This window comes from Penicillium crustosum (genome assembly GCF_028827405.1).
Source record: "Penicillium crustosum strain IBT 35664 chromosome Unknown utg000002l_segment0_segment0, whole genome shotgun sequence".
Lineage (NCBI taxonomy): Eukaryota > Fungi > Ascomycota > Eurotiomycetes > Eurotiales > Aspergillaceae > Penicillium > Penicillium crustosum.
Window position 1 is genome coordinate 4,846,408 of NW_026623123.1, and position 19,838 is coordinate 4,866,245.

At 47.7% G+C, this 19,838-nt stretch overlaps 8 protein-coding genes across 8 annotated transcripts; 2 read left to right on the forward strand and 6 right to left on the reverse strand.

Annotated features, from left to right (window-relative positions):
* Nucleotides 1-575: 575 nt before the first annotated feature.
* On the reverse strand, nucleotides 576-2,307 carry N7487_005329 (uncharacterized protein; the record flags this gene model as incomplete). Its single annotated transcript, XM_056873076.1, has 4 exons — nucleotides 576-1,252; nucleotides 1,301-1,797; nucleotides 1,853-2,030; nucleotides 2,097-2,307. The coding sequence occupies 4 exons, from the start codon at nucleotides 2,305-2,307 to the stop codon at nucleotides 576-578; spliced, it is 1,563 nt and encodes a 520-aa protein (XP_056730796.1).
* Nucleotides 2,308-2,966: 659 nt separating this feature from the next.
* N7487_005330 (cytochrome P450) lies at nucleotides 2,967-4,388 on the reverse strand (the record flags this gene model as incomplete). Its single annotated transcript, XM_056873077.1, has 4 exons — nucleotides 2,967-3,138; nucleotides 3,190-3,356; nucleotides 3,410-3,444; nucleotides 3,497-4,388. The coding sequence occupies 4 exons, from the start codon at nucleotides 4,386-4,388 to the stop codon at nucleotides 2,967-2,969; spliced, it is 1,266 nt and encodes a 421-aa protein (XP_056730797.1).
* A 953-nt stretch (nucleotides 4,389-5,341) lies between these two features.
* On the reverse strand, nucleotides 5,342-6,799 carry N7487_005331 (uncharacterized protein; the record flags this gene model as incomplete). Its single annotated transcript, XM_056873078.1, has 2 exons — nucleotides 5,342-5,960; nucleotides 6,183-6,799. 2 exons carry the CDS (start codon nucleotides 6,797-6,799, stop codon nucleotides 5,342-5,344), a joined length of 1,236 nt encoding a protein of 411 aa, XP_056730798.1.
* A 631-nt stretch (nucleotides 6,800-7,430) lies between these two features.
* On the forward strand, nucleotides 7,431-11,889 carry N7487_005332 (putative RNA helicase/RNAse III; the record flags this gene model as incomplete). The annotated part of the gene is made up of 7 exons (XM_056873079.1): nucleotides 7,431-7,532; nucleotides 7,595-7,623; nucleotides 7,682-7,733; nucleotides 7,786-8,038; nucleotides 8,096-8,243; nucleotides 8,301-9,365; nucleotides 9,417-11,889. 7 exons carry the CDS (start codon nucleotides 7,431-7,433, stop codon nucleotides 11,887-11,889), a joined length of 4,122 nt encoding a protein of 1,373 aa, XP_056730799.1.
* Nucleotides 11,890-12,084: 195 nt separating this feature from the next.
* N7487_005333 (uncharacterized protein) lies at nucleotides 12,085-13,381 on the reverse strand (the record flags this gene model as incomplete). The annotated part of the gene is made up of 3 exons (XM_056873080.1): nucleotides 12,085-13,009; nucleotides 13,071-13,306; nucleotides 13,358-13,381. 3 exons carry the CDS (start codon nucleotides 13,379-13,381, stop codon nucleotides 12,085-12,087), a joined length of 1,185 nt encoding a protein of 394 aa, XP_056730800.1.
* Nucleotides 13,382-13,629: 248 nt separating this feature from the next.
* N7487_005334 (pyrroline-5-carboxylate reductase family protein) lies at nucleotides 13,630-14,548 on the reverse strand (the record flags this gene model as incomplete). The annotated part of the gene is made up of 2 exons (XM_056873081.1): nucleotides 13,630-13,934; nucleotides 13,999-14,548. 2 exons carry the CDS (start codon nucleotides 14,546-14,548, stop codon nucleotides 13,630-13,632), a joined length of 855 nt encoding a protein of 284 aa, XP_056730801.1.
* A 489-nt stretch (nucleotides 14,549-15,037) lies between these two features.
* N7487_005335 (uncharacterized protein) lies at nucleotides 15,038-15,493 on the reverse strand (the record flags this gene model as incomplete). The annotated part of the gene is made up of 2 exons (XM_056873082.1): nucleotides 15,038-15,103; nucleotides 15,161-15,493. 2 exons carry the CDS (start codon nucleotides 15,491-15,493, stop codon nucleotides 15,038-15,040), a joined length of 399 nt encoding a protein of 132 aa, XP_056730802.1.
* Nucleotides 15,494-18,334: 2,841 nt separating this feature from the next.
* N7487_005336 (aldehyde dehydrogenase family protein) lies at nucleotides 18,335-19,830 on the forward strand (the record flags this gene model as incomplete). Its single annotated transcript, XM_056873083.1, has 2 exons — nucleotides 18,335-18,367; nucleotides 18,424-19,830. The coding sequence occupies 2 exons, from the start codon at nucleotides 18,335-18,337 to the stop codon at nucleotides 19,828-19,830; spliced, it is 1,440 nt and encodes a 479-aa protein (XP_056730803.1).
* Between the last annotated feature and the right edge of the window lie 8 nt (nucleotides 19,831-19,838).

Sequence of the window (19,838 nt, forward strand, 5' to 3'; positions counted from 1 at the left end):
AGGCTCTTGTAAGTACAAATCATAAATTATAAATTAAGCAACTCATTGTGCGTGTCGCTCGTGCCCCGGAATAGATAACACTTAGCGACATCATCATTTCCGAGTTCGGGGACCTTTACCAGATTCAAAACTCCTAATAATCCTTAATTTTGAAGTATGTATTACCGATCAAAAGTTTCCCTGACTGAAATCAAATTCCGATATTCCTCCAATTCCGCGGAATGCACCCGAATATGGTAACCCCGAGAGTCGTCTTTGGAAAACCGCACCTCTTGATTCGTGAAAAGAACAATAAGGGCAAAAAAAAGCCAATTGGTAAATAAATCACAAGCAACGCATGGATAAAAAATATGATGTTGTTTCTTGGTCATTATGTGGCCTATTTCATCCAGCAGATAATTAAGAGCAGATAGCAAGAACGCTTTAAACTAGGCGTTCGCTCTTTTACTAATTAGTTTCTGGATAGAGTTTGAAGCAGAACCGATTATTCGGAAGAAATATTGGAAAGTTGACAGACTTATTTGAAGTTTGTTTATGAATGCCTGAGGGTTTCGTGATATATTTGTATGATCCCGTCACGTTCGCATAGCCACCACGTTCTCCACTTCCTGAATCTCAGCAGTCTCCTTTCGGGGCTCAACTTCCATATCCTCCATAGGGATTTCTTTTCTATCCAACTCTTGTTGATACACCGCCACTTGATTTGCATCCCCAAACAAGGCCGCAATCTCTTCTAGCGGCTTATGCCTAGTGTCATGGTAGGTGAAGATGATTATGACAGCCGCGATAGCGGGCACGACTATAAAAATGGTGTAGAACTTCCAACCAATAGCCTCGAAGGCATATGGCGCAGCCTCAAGCCACATCAGGTTAGTCAAAGCAAATGTGCACATGGCAAGCGCCAGACCCTGAGAGCGGGCGTAGCTCGGCCATATCTCAGTGATATAGAAATAAGTTGGCCCATCCAAGAACGCACAAAAGGTAGCTTGGAATAGCATGATAATGGTGGCGCTCGCGATGAGTCCACCACGGTTTGTACTCCCTAGGTAGAAACGTTGAAGAGCGGCTTCGATTGCCATGAGGACTGCACAGACTGCAAGTCCGAAAGAAATGAACCAATGTCGGGGCACACGGTCCACCCATAGCATGGAAAGAGCGTTAGTGACAAATCCAATGGATTGGAATCCGACTTGAAAGCCCAGAATCTGGACTGTGTCGAAGCCAAGGCTTGCCCATACCACAGATCCATAATCTGGATAAAGCGTTAGTCAGAATGTTTCAGACCGGGTATTTGACTCACTCAGAATTACTAAAACGCCACAACTGTAAATACTAAACTCCAAAAAGATCGTCATGATAGCTCGCTTGCGTAGGGACGTGTTCGTGAAAATACCCCAATACGAGGTCCGGAAGCGAATATCCAGCTCGATCTGCTTCCTCATCTGATAGAACTCCCTAGTCGCAAACTCATGGGTATCAAGATCATTTTTGTCGGCGTGGAGACGCTTTACAACCTCCCACGCCTCCTCAGTTCGATCACGGGAAAGCAAATAGCGAGGCGACTCGGGCATCCAGTAAATCCCACACAGAACGATTGTCGGAAGTACCATTTGAATTCCAACAATCCCTCTCCATTGGTTCTCTCCTGGGACAAAATAGAATCCTAACCCCACAAAACTTGCAATACAATATCCAAATAGCATCAGAAGAGCATGGGCATCAGAAACAGCACCACGGATTCTGGGTGGTGCAAGCTCGGCAATCCAAACTGGAACACTGTTTTGGATAATGAATGATCTAGATTCAAATAATCAGCCTTGAAGAGCGAAATATGTGGCGCTGAATCTCATACCCTAATCCGTTGAAAAGCCGGAAGACAATGAACATAGACGGATTGACTGAACCTGTGAGCAAAGCTCCAGAAACGATGATAATTGCGTTTCCCACTGCCGCAGTGAGCTTTCGGCCAAATCTATCGCTCATCCATCCTGCCAAGAAGGCTCCAAACACGGCACCTGCTTGGTATATACCTAAACGGTCATGTTAGCTACTGACGCATATCCATTCACGTCCTCTGCTACTGCTAAACTGCTCACCATTGATTGTTCCTGTAATAGCACTAGCGTTCGGGTTGTTCACAAGTCCCATGTCTTCTTGAAAGGACGGCTGGGTTAGGGTTGTGGCAATATTGGCAGCCGCGTAGCCATAGGCCGCCGAGCTGAGGGTGATGAAGCCAATGACGACAATACTGTATACATTGACATGATTTTGGGCTCGGGAGAGATTTGCAAAATTTCGATCGGCCATTGCAGTATTCATGCATCAGAGAGCAATTATTATTCACTTGTAATATCTGAATAGTAGTTCATACTCCTGTCAACTGGGGAAGACATCCTTTTATCGAGTGGATCAATGAATCTGGGAACTTTATTTGAACCAGGAAAGTTAATCTTAGTACCCCGCGTCCCCGCATTTTCTTTAATGAGACTTATTTGGTAGGCTTTCATAATTCCGAGACATAGCCTGTAGTCAATTCCGACCACCAGGACTGTGCAATCTAGAAAGCAACTTGTCTGTGTGGTTGAATGTATCTGATCGGCAAGTTAAATCGGGAAAATGATATTTTTGGCCCTTTCTGAAGGTCTAGACAGTTAATTTGCTAAAAGAATTGCGAAATTTTGCATGGTATAGATATGATTATGATTAAGCCCGAGACGAATATTATGGATGATAATGCTATGAATACATGGATTTGTGGTTTCAGCAATATTAATAAATTAGGTCAGACTCCTGGTGAATGTGTGACTCTATCCCTACGGTAAAGATGACAGCAAATAGCAACTTGATATCGAGCTTCCGATCTCTATTATACTGCGTGATTACTGAGTCAACAAAAACGGAAGTGAAGAAACTTTGGATTCGATCACCATTCTGATCAATGCTAACTTATGATGACTCGAACAGTATCATTTTATTCCAATAGTATGAGGTGCCGGGGTCAATTTAACGTTCAAACTACCTTTCTCCCAAACTACAAATGAGGACTGCTTGATCCATTGTTCAGAATCGGGAGAAATTTCCATATCAAAGTTCCAAATAATTCGGGCCAGGATCAATCGCATCTCCGCGTACGCGAGACTAACTGAGATCAGTAACTAGATATCTTGCACTTCCTGAGATTAAACGTACTTGCGACCGAGACAGTTGCGTGGCCCCACGCTGAATGCTTGGACTGCATTTCTATTGTCGGATTCAAATTCGGAGGCCCCCATAAACCTCTCTGGGATGAAGGAGTCGGGTCTCTTGAAGTTCGCTGCGGAACGGTGGGTGGCCAGTATCGGTACTCCGACAGCCGTCTGAACTCTGTCAGCCTTTGAATATAGCGTCATTGCCTCAATATTTAACTTACTCCCCCGGGAACCCATCTCCCGCAGATGAAATCCCCTTTGCCCTGGACCATTCGTGGGAACCCATACGGGACAGGGGGGGTACATACGAAGACCTTCGTTCAAAACAGCGAGGGTATATTTGAGCTTATTGACAGCAGACCAGGTGATCTGGTCCTCTGAAGTGAATGCACCCCTGATCTCTGCTTTGAGTTTGTCGAGAACGCCAGGAACAGTAAGTATATAGTAAGTCACACCGGACAACAAAGTGGCAGTGGTTTCCGATCCTGCAATGATGAGCACATAAGAGTTGCTTACAAGCTCATCTTCGCTCATCCCCTTCTCAAGTGGTTGCTTCAACACGTTGCTGAGGAAGTCCGGGCGCCCGTTGTCACCATTACCCATGCGCGCCTTTACTTTCTCCTTTGTCATCTCATTCTGATGTTTCTTCTGCTCTTGAACCTCTTTTGGAATGATCCATTTCATGAGGAGGTTTCCAGCTGGGACACGCCGCAATACGTTCGCCCATGCAGCCGTGCGGAAATGGCTGAAGATGACCGAAACCCAAAAATGATATTGAGAATTTTGGAGGCACCCGAATGATTCCCCAAATGCTAGATCCCCTATAATATCGAATGTAGTATAGTTATACCAACATGTCATGTCGACAATGGTACTGCCGGACTTAGCGAGTCCGTGCAGCCGTTGAACCAACAGGTCAACATAGCCCTTGACAATAACTTCCTGGCGCTGAAGACTGCCTTCCGAGAACCCATGAGACAGCGAACGTCGATAACGAGCGTGAGTTTGATCATCGGTTCGAAGAATGCTAGGGATGTGGTTTGGGCCGACGGATACATGACGTTGGTCCTTTGGGCGCTGGGGTTTGCCGGGGCGAATCGCAAATATTTCTTTCCATGCTTCCGGGTCCGTGAAAGTCACCTCATTTGGAGCGATGCGGACTGCGTCACCGTACTTTTCATGTAGCTTTTTTGCGTCCATTGGGAGGCTGCCGCCCAATACAGATCGAAAGAAAGGGAGCGATGTGGCTGCATTTGCTTTGGGGCCCGGAAAAGATGCCAAAGGATGGAAATAAAGATTATAGATGATCCATCCGGCCGAGTAGCCAACGCTCTGGAATCATCAGTGTTTTGAAACTATCTAGGCACATCATCTGTGATAACTAACAAGTAGCAGCAGAAGTATACACCCGCCAAGCACTGGATTGATGTTTGCAATTGACGAAGGCGTCGATGAGATAAATCTCAGTAATACAGTCATTTTAGTCGATATATTTCTCCCAAATTTGTCAAAAGGGGGATTCCCAGCATGCAAATAAATACAAACCTGTAGGCCTCTGTGCTAGGAATTATCTCTAGAAGCTAAGTTCGGAATATTTACAGGGATCGCAACATGGCCAGCCATCGGAACAAAATCGGAATTCTTTTGCGGAAATTGATTCGGAATTAGAGAAGAACAATATCACATGTACTTTTTAGCTACGGTGCCCGCTGCACCAACAGGATAATCGCTTGTTTATTCCCGTGCATAGCGATTTCTCAACAGCAAGCAATCTGCAAATATATGGGATACTAGAAACAATTCGATTGTGGGGGTCCCAATAGTTACAGATAGATTGTAACTAGTGAAAGGGATTGCATTCAACGATATGCTACAAAACAATACACTAGCATGACAAATTATTGGATGCTTCAAAGCACTAAGGGTTTGTAAAGTGTTCACTTGCACTTCTGACTTTGTCTGCATTGGAAAATATCGTTTTTCGATGTTCCCCTCGTCCTTGTTCCACTCACAATCAGACCATGCTGCATAACACGTAGGAAACTTGCTTACGACGGCCAGAAGTTCATCCCTCGGACCTCGCTGTACTATTAAGGTCCTTAACCGGGAAGCCCACTGTGACTTTCCTCTTACTGCTCTAGCTTGATGAACGGCTATACGATGTTAGGGCGGCGGCAGGCAGCTGCTTGAAAGTAGGAGTAAAAGTCCGCATAGGCCTGTTTAACGGGGCCCTCCTCAAGTACATCAGCCTGCTGTTGAAACAAGGTCATGGCCGAATTGTAGCTGAAATCATTTTCAAGTGCAATGCGATCTTCCTCTACCTCAATACCTAGAAGCAAAGATGCAAGCCTTGGACTCAGGGTTTGCATAAGATCTCGGATAACAGTGCCCTCAGATGGTGAGATATTGCGTTTGACCACTTCCACAGCCAGACGGTAGTGACGCCACCTTTGATGCATGGTCTCCATTGTACCAACTGCGGTAAATAGCTCCCAGTACCTGGGAGACGATTCAATGGCCGCTAGCCCAGCCCAAAGACGCTTGAAAGAAACCATAGTGAGATCGCCAAGTTCTCGGTCCGGTCTTCGCTCATTTACAGTTTCACTCCCAGCTGATGATGAGTGTGATGAGAACAAGAGGGGATCTTGAGTTTCATTACAGCTGTTTGACCTTCTGCGCTTGCGCCAGGTAGTGATTGCTTCAGTCGTGTTTTTCCGAATTGGCACATGCTCCCACTTGATCCCAATGAAGTTAATGAAATCATTGGGTTGCCTTTTAAACTCCACATCAGGGGCCAACTTGTTCTTTCAAGCCGTGTGGAGCCATTGGTCCTGTTGAATTGCTTAATTTGCGTCGGTGGCGTCGGCGCCAGGACCAATAGGGGCATGAAATCCAAAGAGAAGACCTATCTTTTGATACCCAGATACGCTCTTCCCTGCGAGTACAAGACAATATCCCGAAACATCGTTGCAGCCCCTGAGTAAAATCCCGTACCGCTGATAGGCATGTTTCCATGGATTCTCCATCGAATTAGGATCGTGGACGATTAACTTTTTTGGTTGGTACTCGGTCAACTGGACATTGAGGGCATTGAAAATTTTCACATGAGACGATAGGACCACCAAACCAGCTTGGAAAAATGGTGGTCCATCCGGGTAATTGTCGGCCAGCAACCATCCGGCATCATTGTACCCCCCTGTGAAAACGTAGACACCTTTCCATGTGGCAAGTGTCCGCTGATTATTTTGGTAAAAGCCCACAGTGGGTGCTTTGGGGACTCGTTCTTTACGTACATCCCCTCGCTGATCAAAGTCGTAGGTCAGGTACCGGATGCGATAATCTGTAGGCAAGGTCAAAAGGGCATAGATGACACCTGCATCCGACAGCCGGACGTTCTTGGGGTTCCAGTTGCACCAGCTGATGCCCACAGTCTCTTGTGCTTCAATTGAGGTGCAGTCAAGGGGATTCATAATTTTCCAGTCACGGAGGGAGGCTAGGTGTTTCTGGCTTGACACGATGCCTGGGTTGAATCCAGGGACATCGCCCTCTTTCCATTCAGCTGGGTCATTGCATTTATTCTCCCACTCCTGTTCGATCCACCTCTGACACATCTCACGCCACTGCGATAAGTCCCTCAGCCAGTCTTCAAAGTTTCTCGTGGAAGGGCACGCCAGCTCGGAAGCTTGGGGGAAGATAGGTGGAACCACCACGGATGTTAGTTGACCGGTGGCTTGGACTTAAAGGTGCTCGCTCAGATGTTTCAGTTTCTGAAAGAGAGATGGATGGGGAGGTCACAACAGGTAAATGTCTGGCGTGAATTGATAAGCAGGTTGAAGAAGAGTAGGTTTGAGAGACAGCGGAGGAAAAGTAATGGAAATATAGAAGAGAAAGTGGGACGTTGAAGATGATGACTGGTATTAGTGGGGAGATGAGAAGAGATGGAGAAAAAAAGAGAGATGGAATGAACGTGATGTAGAAATTCAGACTCAGTCTGATGTTCTCAAGGGTTCAGAAGGGTTCTCAAGGGAAGTAAGTATACAACGCCCAAAAGGGAATCGGCCAGGCCGACGGTCATTGGACCAAAGCTGCGTGATGGCCGCTGCGGGATGCCGTAGCTCCCCCTCCAACAAACAGCTTCCTGGGTATCGCTTGATTCCTCTCATCTCCCTTCTCTTTTCTTTTTCTTTTTTCTTACACTTGGCATCCTATTTTTAAAGTCTCATTGGAGACTTGTTACTCATCATGGTTTCCACGGGTCTGAGTAGTGATGGTGCTGCCTACCGGTCTCGTGGGTACCAGCTCGAAATGTTAGAGGCTAGCCGCAAGGAGAATATTATTGTCGCGGTATGTTTTTTTTTTCTTATTTATTTTTAATGAGACCTTTATACGATGCTGACTATTACTAGATGGATACAGGGAGTGGAAAGACTCATATGCATGTTTGAATGTGATATTCCCTTTATCGGCACATTTTTCTGACATTTTTCTTGCAGTGCCATTCTTCGAATCATACATGAGCTCGAGAACTGTGGCTCTCCGAACAAGGTGAATAAACATGTTAATTCTTATACTTATCTTCGGCTCACATCTATCTCAGCTTATCTGGTTTCTTGCTCCAACTGTGGCATTAAGTCTTCAACAACATGAAGTTATCACTAGCCAAATCCTCTCAGTGAAAACTAAAGTTTTAACTGGTCTGGACAATGTTGATCGATGGACTGAACAGGGTGTCTGGGACAAAGTTCTCAAGGACGTCCGTGTTGTTGTTTCGACATATGCTGTCCTTGCTGATGCTTTGGGCCATGGTTTTGTTCGCATGTCCCGACTTGCACTCCTTATCTTTGATGAGGGTATGTGACACATTTCAAGGCACCGCAGAGTCCAGACTAATATACCATATAATACAGCTCACCATTGCACTAGACGCCATCCGGCCAACAAGATTATGCAAAATCACTATCATCCTACCTTGCTGAGGTCAGGCCCAAATGCTGTACCTCGGATCTTAGGACTCACCGCTAGCCCAGTGGTCCGGTCGAGCCAAAACGAGCTTGAGTTAGTCCACCTAGCTTATGCTAATGAGTATCTCCGGCAACTAACAATCTTGCCCAGAATAATCGAATCCAACTTGAACGCAGTATGCAAGACCCCACGTGTCCATCGCACGGAGCTCTTGGAAAATACCCATCGCCCTCACTTAGAACGTGTTAATTACATACCTTTTGACGACGCACAGTATGGCTTTGGAAGCCGACTACTTCCATCACTGGTAGAATGTTGCAAGGCCTATAACATAGAAGACGATCCGTGGATCGAATCATTACGGTCAAAGAATCAGACTGTGGAGCTTACGAAGGCTCTCACTTCAGGTAAAACCTTCTGTAGCGAGCAACTGAAGAACTTCCAGGCGCGCACCCGTCACATTTATGAGGAGCTGGGAGGTTGGGCTGCCGACTTCTTCATCAGCGCTTCGATTGACCAACTTCAGCGTTCAATTCAAGATGCTAGTGAGATGTCACATTTGGACCGAATGGAGAGAATTTACCTGTTGGAACTGCTCCTTGCAATGCCTGCACCAGTTTCAGCCGAGGAGAGTACTCACGTATCCATTAAGCTTGAAATGCTTCTCAACTTCCTCGAAAAAACGGACAGGCCTGGGTTTTCCGGGCTACTCTTCGCCAAACAGAGAGCAACTGTCAGTGTCTTAGCTCGCATTTTATCGCTTCATCCCAAGACTAGAGATCGCTTCCAGTGTGCCTCTTATGTTGGTTGGTCGAGCGATAGAACCCGCAAGGGCTGTCTCGGTGACCTACTTCATCGAGATATGCAGCGAGATACTCTTGATGAATTCAAAGCCGGTCGTAAAAACCTCATTGTCGCTACTGATGTTCTCGAAGAAGGGATTGACGTAAGCGCATGCAATTTGGTTATTTGTTACGATAGGCCTGCGAACCTCAAGTCCTTTGTCCAGAGGCGTGGGCGTGCTCGTCATAGAGAATCTACATATGCTATCATGATCTCAAATGAGGATGAGCTGTTAAGTCTTCACAAATGGCAGGAACTAGAGCAAGCTATGATTAAAGCATATCAGGATGATGAGCGACAGCGTCGGGAAGCCTTTGAACTTGAGGCCGCCGAGGAGCATGTGGAGGCGAGGCTTTGGGTGGAAAAGACGAGGTAATGGCAACCCAGAAATTTGCTTGATATTTACTAATCGTTGATTTGCAGTGCCCTATTGACGGCGGACGATGCAGTGCAGCATTTGCATCACTTTTGCGCTGTCTTACCAGTTGACGAGTATTCCGACAACCGACCAATGTTTTCCTTCCAAGAAAACAGCGCAGGATTGCTTTTGGGTACGGTCACATTGCCGAATTCTGTGCACCCGACGGTTCGACGTACAAACGGGAAAGCCTGGTGGCGGACAGAGCGAGCAGCCAGAAAAGAGACCGCATTCCAAGCCTACAAAGCTTTGTATTCGTATGGGTTGGTGAACGATAACCTCTTACCATTAACCCGAAAACCAGAGTTGAGATTCTCGGACCAGGTGACTCTCCCATCTATTGTGCAGGCTGCAGAGCAGTATGACCCTTATGTAGACCTTGCACAAGCTTGGGCTTCGGGCCAGCTGTGCCAGACACGGTTGAAAATCTATGACAATGGTTCTGTCGACGAAGATCTGGCTATCTGCTTAATTTTGCCAAGATTGACTCCGACACCGCACCCCATTCCTCTCTACTGGAACCCCGAAGCCTCATTGGAACTCCATTTTGATCCGCAAATATCGACATTTGAGATGACAGCCGAGACACTAGATCAAATGAGAAGGATCACATCACTCTATCTGCAAGCTCCCAGCTCACGCCAGCGGGGAGACGACCGCGACTTCGTGGCTCTCTTCATCCCCGATATCTCACACGAGCGCTTGGGGCAATGGCTTGCGATGTATGAAGGGAAAGAGCCTGCGCTGGAAGTCTATTCGAGGGATCCAACTACCTCGCCTATGGGTATCATTCGCGACCAGTCCAAGTTCAGCGAGCCACGGGCATTCAACAAATGGATAGTTCCTGCCCAGGTGACAAAGACGTCGCCTATTGAAGTGGAATGTTCGTCACTCCCCCGTCGCCGAAATCTCCTCCAAGTGCGAGCTATGAATGTTACCGGTGATGGAGAGACAGATGCACCAAAGAAATCTTACGCTCTGCCTGCTGTAGCTTGCGTCATCGACAAGCTTCCAGCAAAACAGGGTCTCTTTGGACTTTTTATCTCTGCCATTTTGGATCGACTGGAGGCATCTTTGGTTGCACATCGATTGAACGATACCATTTTGAAAGGAGTCGGGATCAATAACATCGACCACGTTATTACGGCTATCAGCACTCCAATTGCACAGGCTAGTACCAACTATCAGAGATATGAGTTCTTTGGTGACTCTGTTCTCAAATTCACCGTCAGTTGCCAGCTCTTTTTCCGGAATACCAAGTGGCACGAGGGCTACCTCTCGGAGAGCCGTGACAAACTCATTCAGAACACTCGACTAGCTCGTGCAGCTCTAGACACTGGCATTGACCGCTTTATCCTAACGAGCCGATTCACCCCCCGGAGATGGACTGCACCGTTGATCAGGAACAAATTGGAACCATCGGCAGCCAAGAGGAACATCTCAATCAAGGTCCTAGCGGACGTTGTGGAATCTCTCATTGGGGCAGCCTATATAGACGGTGGAATCCGCAAAGCGCAAGCCTGTCTGCATCGCTTCTTACCGGAGATCGACCTCTTCACGAATGATATCTCACCCCTCATCCTCCCACCAGGTAAAGGTGTGAGCAATCTAATCAACCACCATCGATTGGCCGGCCTGATTGGATACACTTTCCAAGATCCTGCTCTCCTAACAGAGGCGCTCACTCACGCATCCTGCGAGTACGATACATCAACACAATCCTACCAACGTCTGGAGTTCCTCGGCGATGCTGTCCTCGACATGGTCGTCATGGCTGTGATAGCAGCCCATCCTGTAGAAATGGACCAGGGACCAATGACATTGCTCAAGCATTCCGTTGTGAACGCCAACCTCCTCGCCTTCTTGTGCATGGAGCTATGCGCCCCGGACGAACCCTCACACACTACCCAATTCACCAACGGCGAAGTCAACTTTGTCCCACACTATGACCAGATCCACCTATGGCGATTCCTCCGCTCACATGGCCCTAACATCAAAGCCGCCCGGGAAGCTTGTCTCAAGCGGTACCAAGGTCTCTATGTTGAGATCCGCGATGCCCTGGAACACGGAAGCCAGTATCCGTGGGAGTTGTTCGCCCGTCTTCGTGCGGATAAATTCCTGTCGGACATCGTCGAGAGTGTCCTTGGGGCGATGTTTATCGACTGTGGGGGCAATCTAGATGTGTGTCACGCTTTCGTCGAACGTATCGGGCTGGTGTGGTACATCCAGCGTGTTATTGGCGACGGGGTTAATGTTGTTCATCCGCGGAACATTGCGCAGAACATGGTAAAGGGGGCTGGGACCTTGGTCTTCAAGAGGAAGAGGGTCGAATCTAAAGGCACAGCTACGTATCGGTGCTCGGCGGTGGTCAATCAGACTGAAATCGCGCTGGTAGAGGGTTGTGCTTCTGCCGAAGAGGCTGAGGTTAAGGTTGCCAATGTTGCTATTGAGCACTTGACGTTGCACCCGCTGGTTTGAACACTACATGAGCTCGAAGCCAATGACTTTGGGAATTGGCGTACTGTAAATGATCTCCTGATTTTGGCTTGAAATTTTTGATTTTATTTAGCTAGATACCATGTAAGAAATTTTGGATTTAGACTGTCGTTGGTGACATCGAAAGGAAATGTAGCTAATTGGAATTTCCAAATAGATAAAGTAGCGAAAGATGGTCTACTCCCGTGCCTTACCTCCCTTTGCACTACGCTTGGATCGCCGCACAGGGGCGGGCTTAGGTTCCTCTTCTGTCTGATCCTCCGCATCAGATCCAATGGAGTTCACTTGTTCCTCCTCACTTGAAGTCACCATCACACCCTCTTCCGTACTCTCGGAGGACTGGGTATCGGCCTCAGCCTTCGACACGGGCTCCCAAGCTCCCTCGGCTGGCACGGCATCTTGACGTAAATTGTTGAGCATCTTTGTTGCCTCGCTTTCCACGCCGTTCCAAGCTCCACAGCTGCCACACCGCCAGCGGCCCAGCTCTTCCAGTGTCTTGATCCCAGGGGGAGCCTGGCCATTGACGAGCCGACATGCGCTGCAGATCATGACCATCCGGTTGCGCGGTTGGGTTTCATCTTCTCCGAGCAGAACATCCAAGATACGGTCGTACCAACGTGGTTGTTCGATGGATTCTCCGTTCTGGGGGAATGCGTTCGGTGCAAAGCTGGGTTGATCGGCGGGTGGTTGGGGAGTGAAAGGAGGTGGGAAAGAGGGCTGCTGTGGGGTTTGCGGTCCACCCTGTATTAACTCGAGAGGAGGAGAGGGATAATCGGGGGATGGCGGTTCGTTCTGGTTTTGCGATACAGAGGGAGGACGGCGAATATTGGCAGTGGGCGGCGGCGGGAGACCAGTACGGGGGACATTCTGTGGCTGCTGGGCAGGCTTCCCTTTCTCGGTTTGTCCCTTTGGACCCGGGGAGGGCTTCGGAGACTCACCGCCGTACTTCTCTAGCAGTTGCTGGGTGGAGTTGTACTTGGTTGCGACCTTGAGCTTTTCGATGGTCTCCTCGCGCTGTTTATGGAAATCGTCCAGGCGGCGTTGGATGCGGGTAATTCGGTAGTCAAAGATTCTGGAGCTAAGCGTGCGCACACCGTAGATACTGGAGGAACAAGAGCTGCATGTCAGCAAAGTGGGAACGTGCAGATTAAAGACAAACTTACAGGACCGGCCCGCCTGCGATGGCTGCATATTCCTTGATTCCCCAGCTCTCCCATCCTAGTACGAGGGCGAGAATGATGGAGTAAAACAGATAGGCGAATGTCGAGTAGAGGGTCCAGAGAGCCTTGATTCGCCGGGAAGACTGACGTTGCTGGTCGAGTCGCGTGGTGGCCTGGGCTATCTTAGTCGACAGCGTGGATAGGGTCTTCTCAAAAGAAGCCGCGGAGGTGTCATTGCCCTGACAATGTTAGCGGTAGTGAAGCGAAACAATCGACTACATTTATCTCACCTTCCAGGGCCAAAAAGAAACCATTATTGTACATACATAGTATGCCTATGGACTGAGGAGAAGCTCGACTGTCGAGCTGTTCCAAGTTTAGGAAGGCGATACGCACGGACCATGTCAGGTCGGAGTCGTGACTCCGACATTTAGGAATATACTATTAGATCATCTAAATAGGGGTTCATTGGATTTTGTTTATTTTTTCCATTTCACATGAGTATCTTGGATATCGTTACATAGATTCCAGCTATTCATTTTATTGCGTTATCTTGCCCTCTCTATGGCTTGGCCGAGGGGTTTCCAAGCTCAGCAGACCGAGTAGTGGCAGCCTGGACAGACTTGTCGACGATCTCTTTAAAGTTGAGAGACTCAAATGTCTGGAGAGCAGCGTACGTGGTGCCATTGGGGCTAGTCACATTCTTCCGCAGTTGAGAAGGGCTGTCAGAGCTCTCAACCAACATCTTGCCAGCACCAAGACATGTCTGTGTAGCCAAACGAGTGGCCTGTTCTTCGGGGAGGCCGAGAGCAGTTGCACTTGCAATCAGGTGCTCAACCATGGCAAAGAAGTAGGCAGGTCCAGATCCTAATCAAGTTAGATTGATACGCGTTGATGACATACCATATGGCTTTTGATGCAGGAGACTTACCCGACAATCCAGTGACGACATCGAGAAGATCTTCGCGGTCCACCCACTCGGTAGCCTTGCTAACACTTCCGAGCATAGCATTGACAAGCTCCTTCTCAGCGGGGGTGACATCCGTGCTAGAAAAAGCACCCGAAGCACCCTCACCAACCAAGGCAGGAGTATTGGGCATCACGCGCACGGTGTGGGCCGTACGGCTATCGCTAGTCGTCAACCATTCCTTCAAGCTGTCAAGAGTAATGCCCGCGGCAATGCTAACGACAACGGGCAAAGTCGCGCGCGGCGACCAGGCACCACCGAGCTCCTGGCACACACCCTTGGTAACTTGGGGCTTGACCGCAATGATGACCAAATCGGCATCACCTCCAGCCTCAACATTGGAGGTGGTGGTGCGCACTCCGAGTGCGGCGATCTTCTCGCGGTTGACATCCCAAGGCTCGGAGACGCAGATATTCTGCTTGCTGACGCCTTTGCTCAGCAGACCACCAATGATGGCGGAGGCCATGTTGCCACCGCCAATGAAGGCCAATTTGCTCTCTTGAATGGACGGCATTGTATAGATATGACTGAAAAAGGTGTTGTACTGTCCAAGTGAGTAATCGGGGAGTCCCGCACTTATGTAAAAATTTGGTGGGGCATCTGCGCACCGACGTTATCGCACCGGCCCGGTATTCCAAGAGTTGGAGAAATAGCCTTTATCATTGCGATTTCTGTTTTTATTTGTCTCCATTATCTTTGCCTCTCCAATTTCTGGGTCTAACCTAATTCTCTGCGTAGGTATGACCATATATCTCTTGTGGGACCATATCCACTATTCCGTGTGTGTGCATAAACACGTACAACATAAAGCAACATCAACTTCTACATTTGATAGTACGAACGTGGGGTCAGTCTGGGGATATTCAATAAATGGAATTGAACGCTCTGGCTCTTATAGTACAGTTACAAATCAGCGTATCTCCAAAAAAAAAAAAAACCACAAAAACAAAATCCGAAAGCTTGATCCATCATTCGTAACTCGTGATAGTATACAGGGTATCAATCAGTAGACACGGTGTGCGTGGTTTCCACGTCCATCAGTGCCGTGCATGCGGCGGGTTCCAGCAGCCTAGGTTTAAAATGTTAGCTCGAGTCCAAGTTAAAAGCAAAATCACTCGGTCCTTACCTTGACTGCAGGGCAGTGTGTCAAACTTCCTTTCAACTTCAATATAGCGCCGGAGACCTTGTCGCCAAGGGTGGTTTTGCGCTGATGGCGAGTATGAGTAGAGGTTCCATAGGCGTTCCTATGACCAAAGCGGCCCCCAGTACGACCGGTAGGACCAGTACGACCAGTGGGACCAGTGCGACCAGTATGATGATGGCCGTGAACGGGATTCTGGTGTGTTGTCGTCGTAGTTTTGACAGTGCGCGACTTCGCGTTTCGCCCCTTGAGTTTGGTCATCAGCGTAGGCTTGGTGGTGCGAGTAGTTGTGGTAGCAGGGTGACGTCGGTGAAACATTGTGGTAGATTTATGAAGTTGGTATAGAGTTTGATATAGAATGTATATTGTATACAAGATTGTAGTAAGTTGATTTGTATTTGCACAGTTGGGGGAGATCAGGGTCTTTAAATAAGCTCGAGAGATAGCCCTGTATCGTGGTTTCTATGTTCACTTTGATGTCGAACAAAACGTATGCCAAGCACCATGTCGCCTTCGAAGATAACGCCTGGGAGAGGTTGACGAAGAGGCGCTCAGCCGGCGCGTCATCCGAAAGACGATCTTCTCGGGGTATCTCCAGTCAACTCGCACAGGCCAGAAGACAAGATTCTACCTAAAATAACAACACGGATTATTGGTAGGTTGTCCATGTAGATCATAAAATTAAACAGGGATATATTTTGAGACTACGTCTCCATGATGGCAGGATGAACATGATTTTGACATGATGAGATGTAAGTTGCAAGTTTGTAGACCGTGGTGTTGCCAAATGAGACTTGGGATGATGTCACAGAATATTCTACGGGTGGTCTGTGCGCTAACCCATTCTTCTCATGGGAGGTACATTATGCACCCATGGACCCGTGGACAGCATTGAAGCTCATCTATCTACGCGTTCTACGTTCAGACAGAGCGTAACTGAAGGACAATGGTAGATACGGATCTTCGTTTCTTAGTGACACTATACTTTTTCAAAAACATGATCCGTCCGCGATAAGCGTATAATATATAATTTTACACACCCTTTCAACTTCCACAATATATCTATGGATGTTACCCAACAGGCTGATTGCGAGTGACATAAGTTCTTTCGAGCTATCGAGGAACAGTCACAGGGTAGAGCGTTGAATGCTTCAGCACCAACGTAGCACCTCTATTCATGGTATCAAAGTGAAAATCATGTAAACAGTGGTAAACATAATGTATAAATTTAATTGATCGGAAAAACCTAAGCTAGATATACCAGTGACTGTCCTTATATATATCCCAGGTTTCCTATTTGTGGATAGTTGCATCTAATCAGAACGATCAATTAGCTATAAATCGTGGAAATGTGGAAATGTGGTATGACAAATTAGAAATCATAGAAATAATAATTTCAGTAACTCAGAGACCAATATGAAACAATGTAGATAGACACAGATTCAACAAATTCTTTGCAGAAAGGGAAGGTCGATCATCATAGACGTTGTGTTTGGGGAAGGGGGTAGCAAGGGCATGCGCATATTTCAGGGGTCGATAGTTACCTGGACCAGTCGGAGCATTCCCCCCAAGTGGGGGGCGATGGGTGGCGGCGGGAGCTGCCCATGTGTTTCTATCAGCCACCCGTGCCTGGGAATATTGTTCATTCAGCGGCAACGAGTTAGTCTGTAAAATGATGATCTATTTTTTGTTGTTTTAGTAACAGCGGTCGCTATTTGTTAAGCACAAAGATCAATGGGGAGAGGAATAAATGGATTCCTCTATACCCGCGTGAACTGAGTGATAGTAGGCCAAAAAGGTTGAAAAAAGATTGTGGTGAATTCCTAGGACTCCGAGGTGGTTGGATCTGTTCAATTGTAATTCCCCTGAGTGCTCTTAAATACTTGTCGCTGGGTCAGGGCTAGGGCATCGGCCCTATTTCAGAAATTTACATGCAAGGAGATTATATATGGAGAATGTCGTCATTGATGGAGCCGTGTGACGGTGATGTACCCACCGATGAATATGCTGCCCATGTGCGATGTACCAATATTGGTATAACTATCCATGGATTGAATTAATGTGACAAAGGAACATGGTTGTGCCTGGGCGTGATCCTGTCTAAAGTCCTCGATTATCCCTTTGTTGTTCAGTAGGTAACAGATCATGATCTATGAAGACTATGTATTCACCTCCAACTAGAACATCATGTCCGCAGAGATGTCGAAGAGATGCTTTACATGAGGTGTCTTCCCATGTTAAATATATCCATGAATACATAATTTAGTCTGACCAATGAGCCTGATTAAGCGCCCATATATTACCAAAGTAGGAAGCCGGCGGCTAAAATAGGAAAGACCCACCCGGTAGGGGAAATATGGCTGAGTCACCTAAATGCGGTGTGGATTCATATTTCACCAACATCTTCGTTATCTACTTAGGTTAACTTACAGGAATTGTTGCAATACATACAACTGATATCGATATAGTAAAACTATGCGGAATTCAAGTCTAGCATACCTCTATGCTCTTCTATATACCTCAGGTGGCTCTGACCTATGAGTTGCTTACCTCCCAAGGCTCAGTACTCTGTTACTATGTACGGAGTACCTAACAAGCGCATGATGACTACGAGACTTTTCATTATTTCATCAATGTCAGCTTGAGACCACTCTAGAACCCCAGATGGCGAGATGTGGACTTATCTGATGGACGACCCAGCCATGAAGGGGCTTAGCTCGTATCCCATAACCTATAGGATGTCGAAGGCTCACGCCAACTGCTTTCTAGGGTGTTCGTCTATTGGAGTTTCGTGTGGAAACCGAGGGTAATCCCAGTACCCCGCACCATGCCAAGACACAACGTTTGAGACAAGATCAACATGTCACGACCAGAAAGGGAAATGCACTACAGAGATCGTCTAATGAAATGCCATTTTGAGAGAACAAGAGGGCAAATAAATGCAGCGACGTCTGCATACGGATGCAATAGGCTTGGCCCTGACAGGCTACTTCGGGGACGTTTGGACCAATTGCAACTTTTGGGTACATCCAAGACCCGCGAAAATACGTGGCTAATCAATCGTATCAGCCCAGATTGTGCGAGAGGTTTCATTTAAAACCGCTCTTTCCCGTACCCCTCACCCCAGTCCCCTTGTATTGAAAGTTGAAGCTGCTCAAAATGACTATCGACGCCCAAACATTGGATTTTACTGTGGGTTTCTAAAAGATATACGACATCGATGCCACAACTGATCTTTGCTGAAATAGACATTCCGAAATGTGATCAATAATCAATTGACCACGACAACGGAGACCCGGCATGGGATCAACCCTGCCAACACCCAGCCTAATCCACCCGTGCCGGTTTCGACCCAGGAGGATCTTGACAAGGCCGTAAACGCGGCTAAAGATGCGTTCAAGGGTTGGTCCAAGACCTCCTTTGAAGAGCGCCGTAAAGCTCTGCATGCCTGGGCTGATGCCATTGACGCTAATGCCGACGGATTTGCGAAGACCCTCACAATGGAACAAGGAAAACCATTGACTCAATCATCTGTGGAGGTGGGTCTGGCAGGTGTATGGATTCGTGGTATTACAGCTATTGAGATTACCGACAATATCATCGAGGAAACCGAAGATCGGAAGATCGTTCAACGCCATACACCCATCGGCGTGGTGGGCGCTATTGTCCCCTGGAACTTCCCCGTCCTGTTGGCTGTTGGCAAAATCGCCCCTGCTCTATACACCGGAAACACCATTATTGTGAAGCCATCCCCCTTCACACCTTATTGCGACTTGAAGCTGGTTGAGCTTGCCACCAAGTTTTTCCCTCCTGGCGTGGTTCAATGTCTGAGCGGCGAGGAGTCCCTCGGCCCGTTGTTCACTGCTCACCCTGGAATCGAGAAGATCAGCTTTACTGGGTCGATCGCCACTGGAAAGCGGGTTATGGCCGCATGTGCCACGACTCTCAAGCGCGTTACACTGGAGCTGGGTGGCAATGACCCGGCGATTATCTGCGACGACGTTGACATCGATGCTATTATCCCCAAGATTGGAACCCTTTCTTATCTCTGCAGCTCACAGATCTGCATGATGATCAAGCGACTTTATGTCCACGAGAAGATTTATGACGAGTTCTTGGAAAAGTTAGTCGCATTTGTGAAGACCCTGAAGGTAGGCGATGGCACCGAGGCGGATACCTTCTTTGGACCTGTTCAAAATCAAATGCAATATGAGAAGGCCAAGGACTTGTTCAGCAGCATTGGTACTGAAAACCTGAAAGCTGCACTCGGAGGCTCGATCGAGAACTCTTCTGGGTACTACATTCACCCGACTATCATCGACAATCCCCCCGAGACATCACGCGTGGTACAGGAAGAGCCATTTGCTCCCATCCTACCTGTCCTGAAATGGTCTGATGAGGACGAGGTTCTTAAGCGTGCGAATGCCTTGGAGACTGGATTAGGCGCTTCTGTCTGGAGTAAGGATTTCGAACGCGCAACTCGGATGGCAGATCAACTCCAATCTGGCGTTGTGTGGGTAAATAGCCACTTTGATGTGGCGCCGAATGCACCCTTTGGTGGCCACAAGCAGAGTGGTATGGGTGTGGAATGGGGTCTTGAGGGTCTGCTCGGGTACTGCAATTCGCAGACTCAGTGGCTGAAGAAGAGTTTCTAGTTTCTATT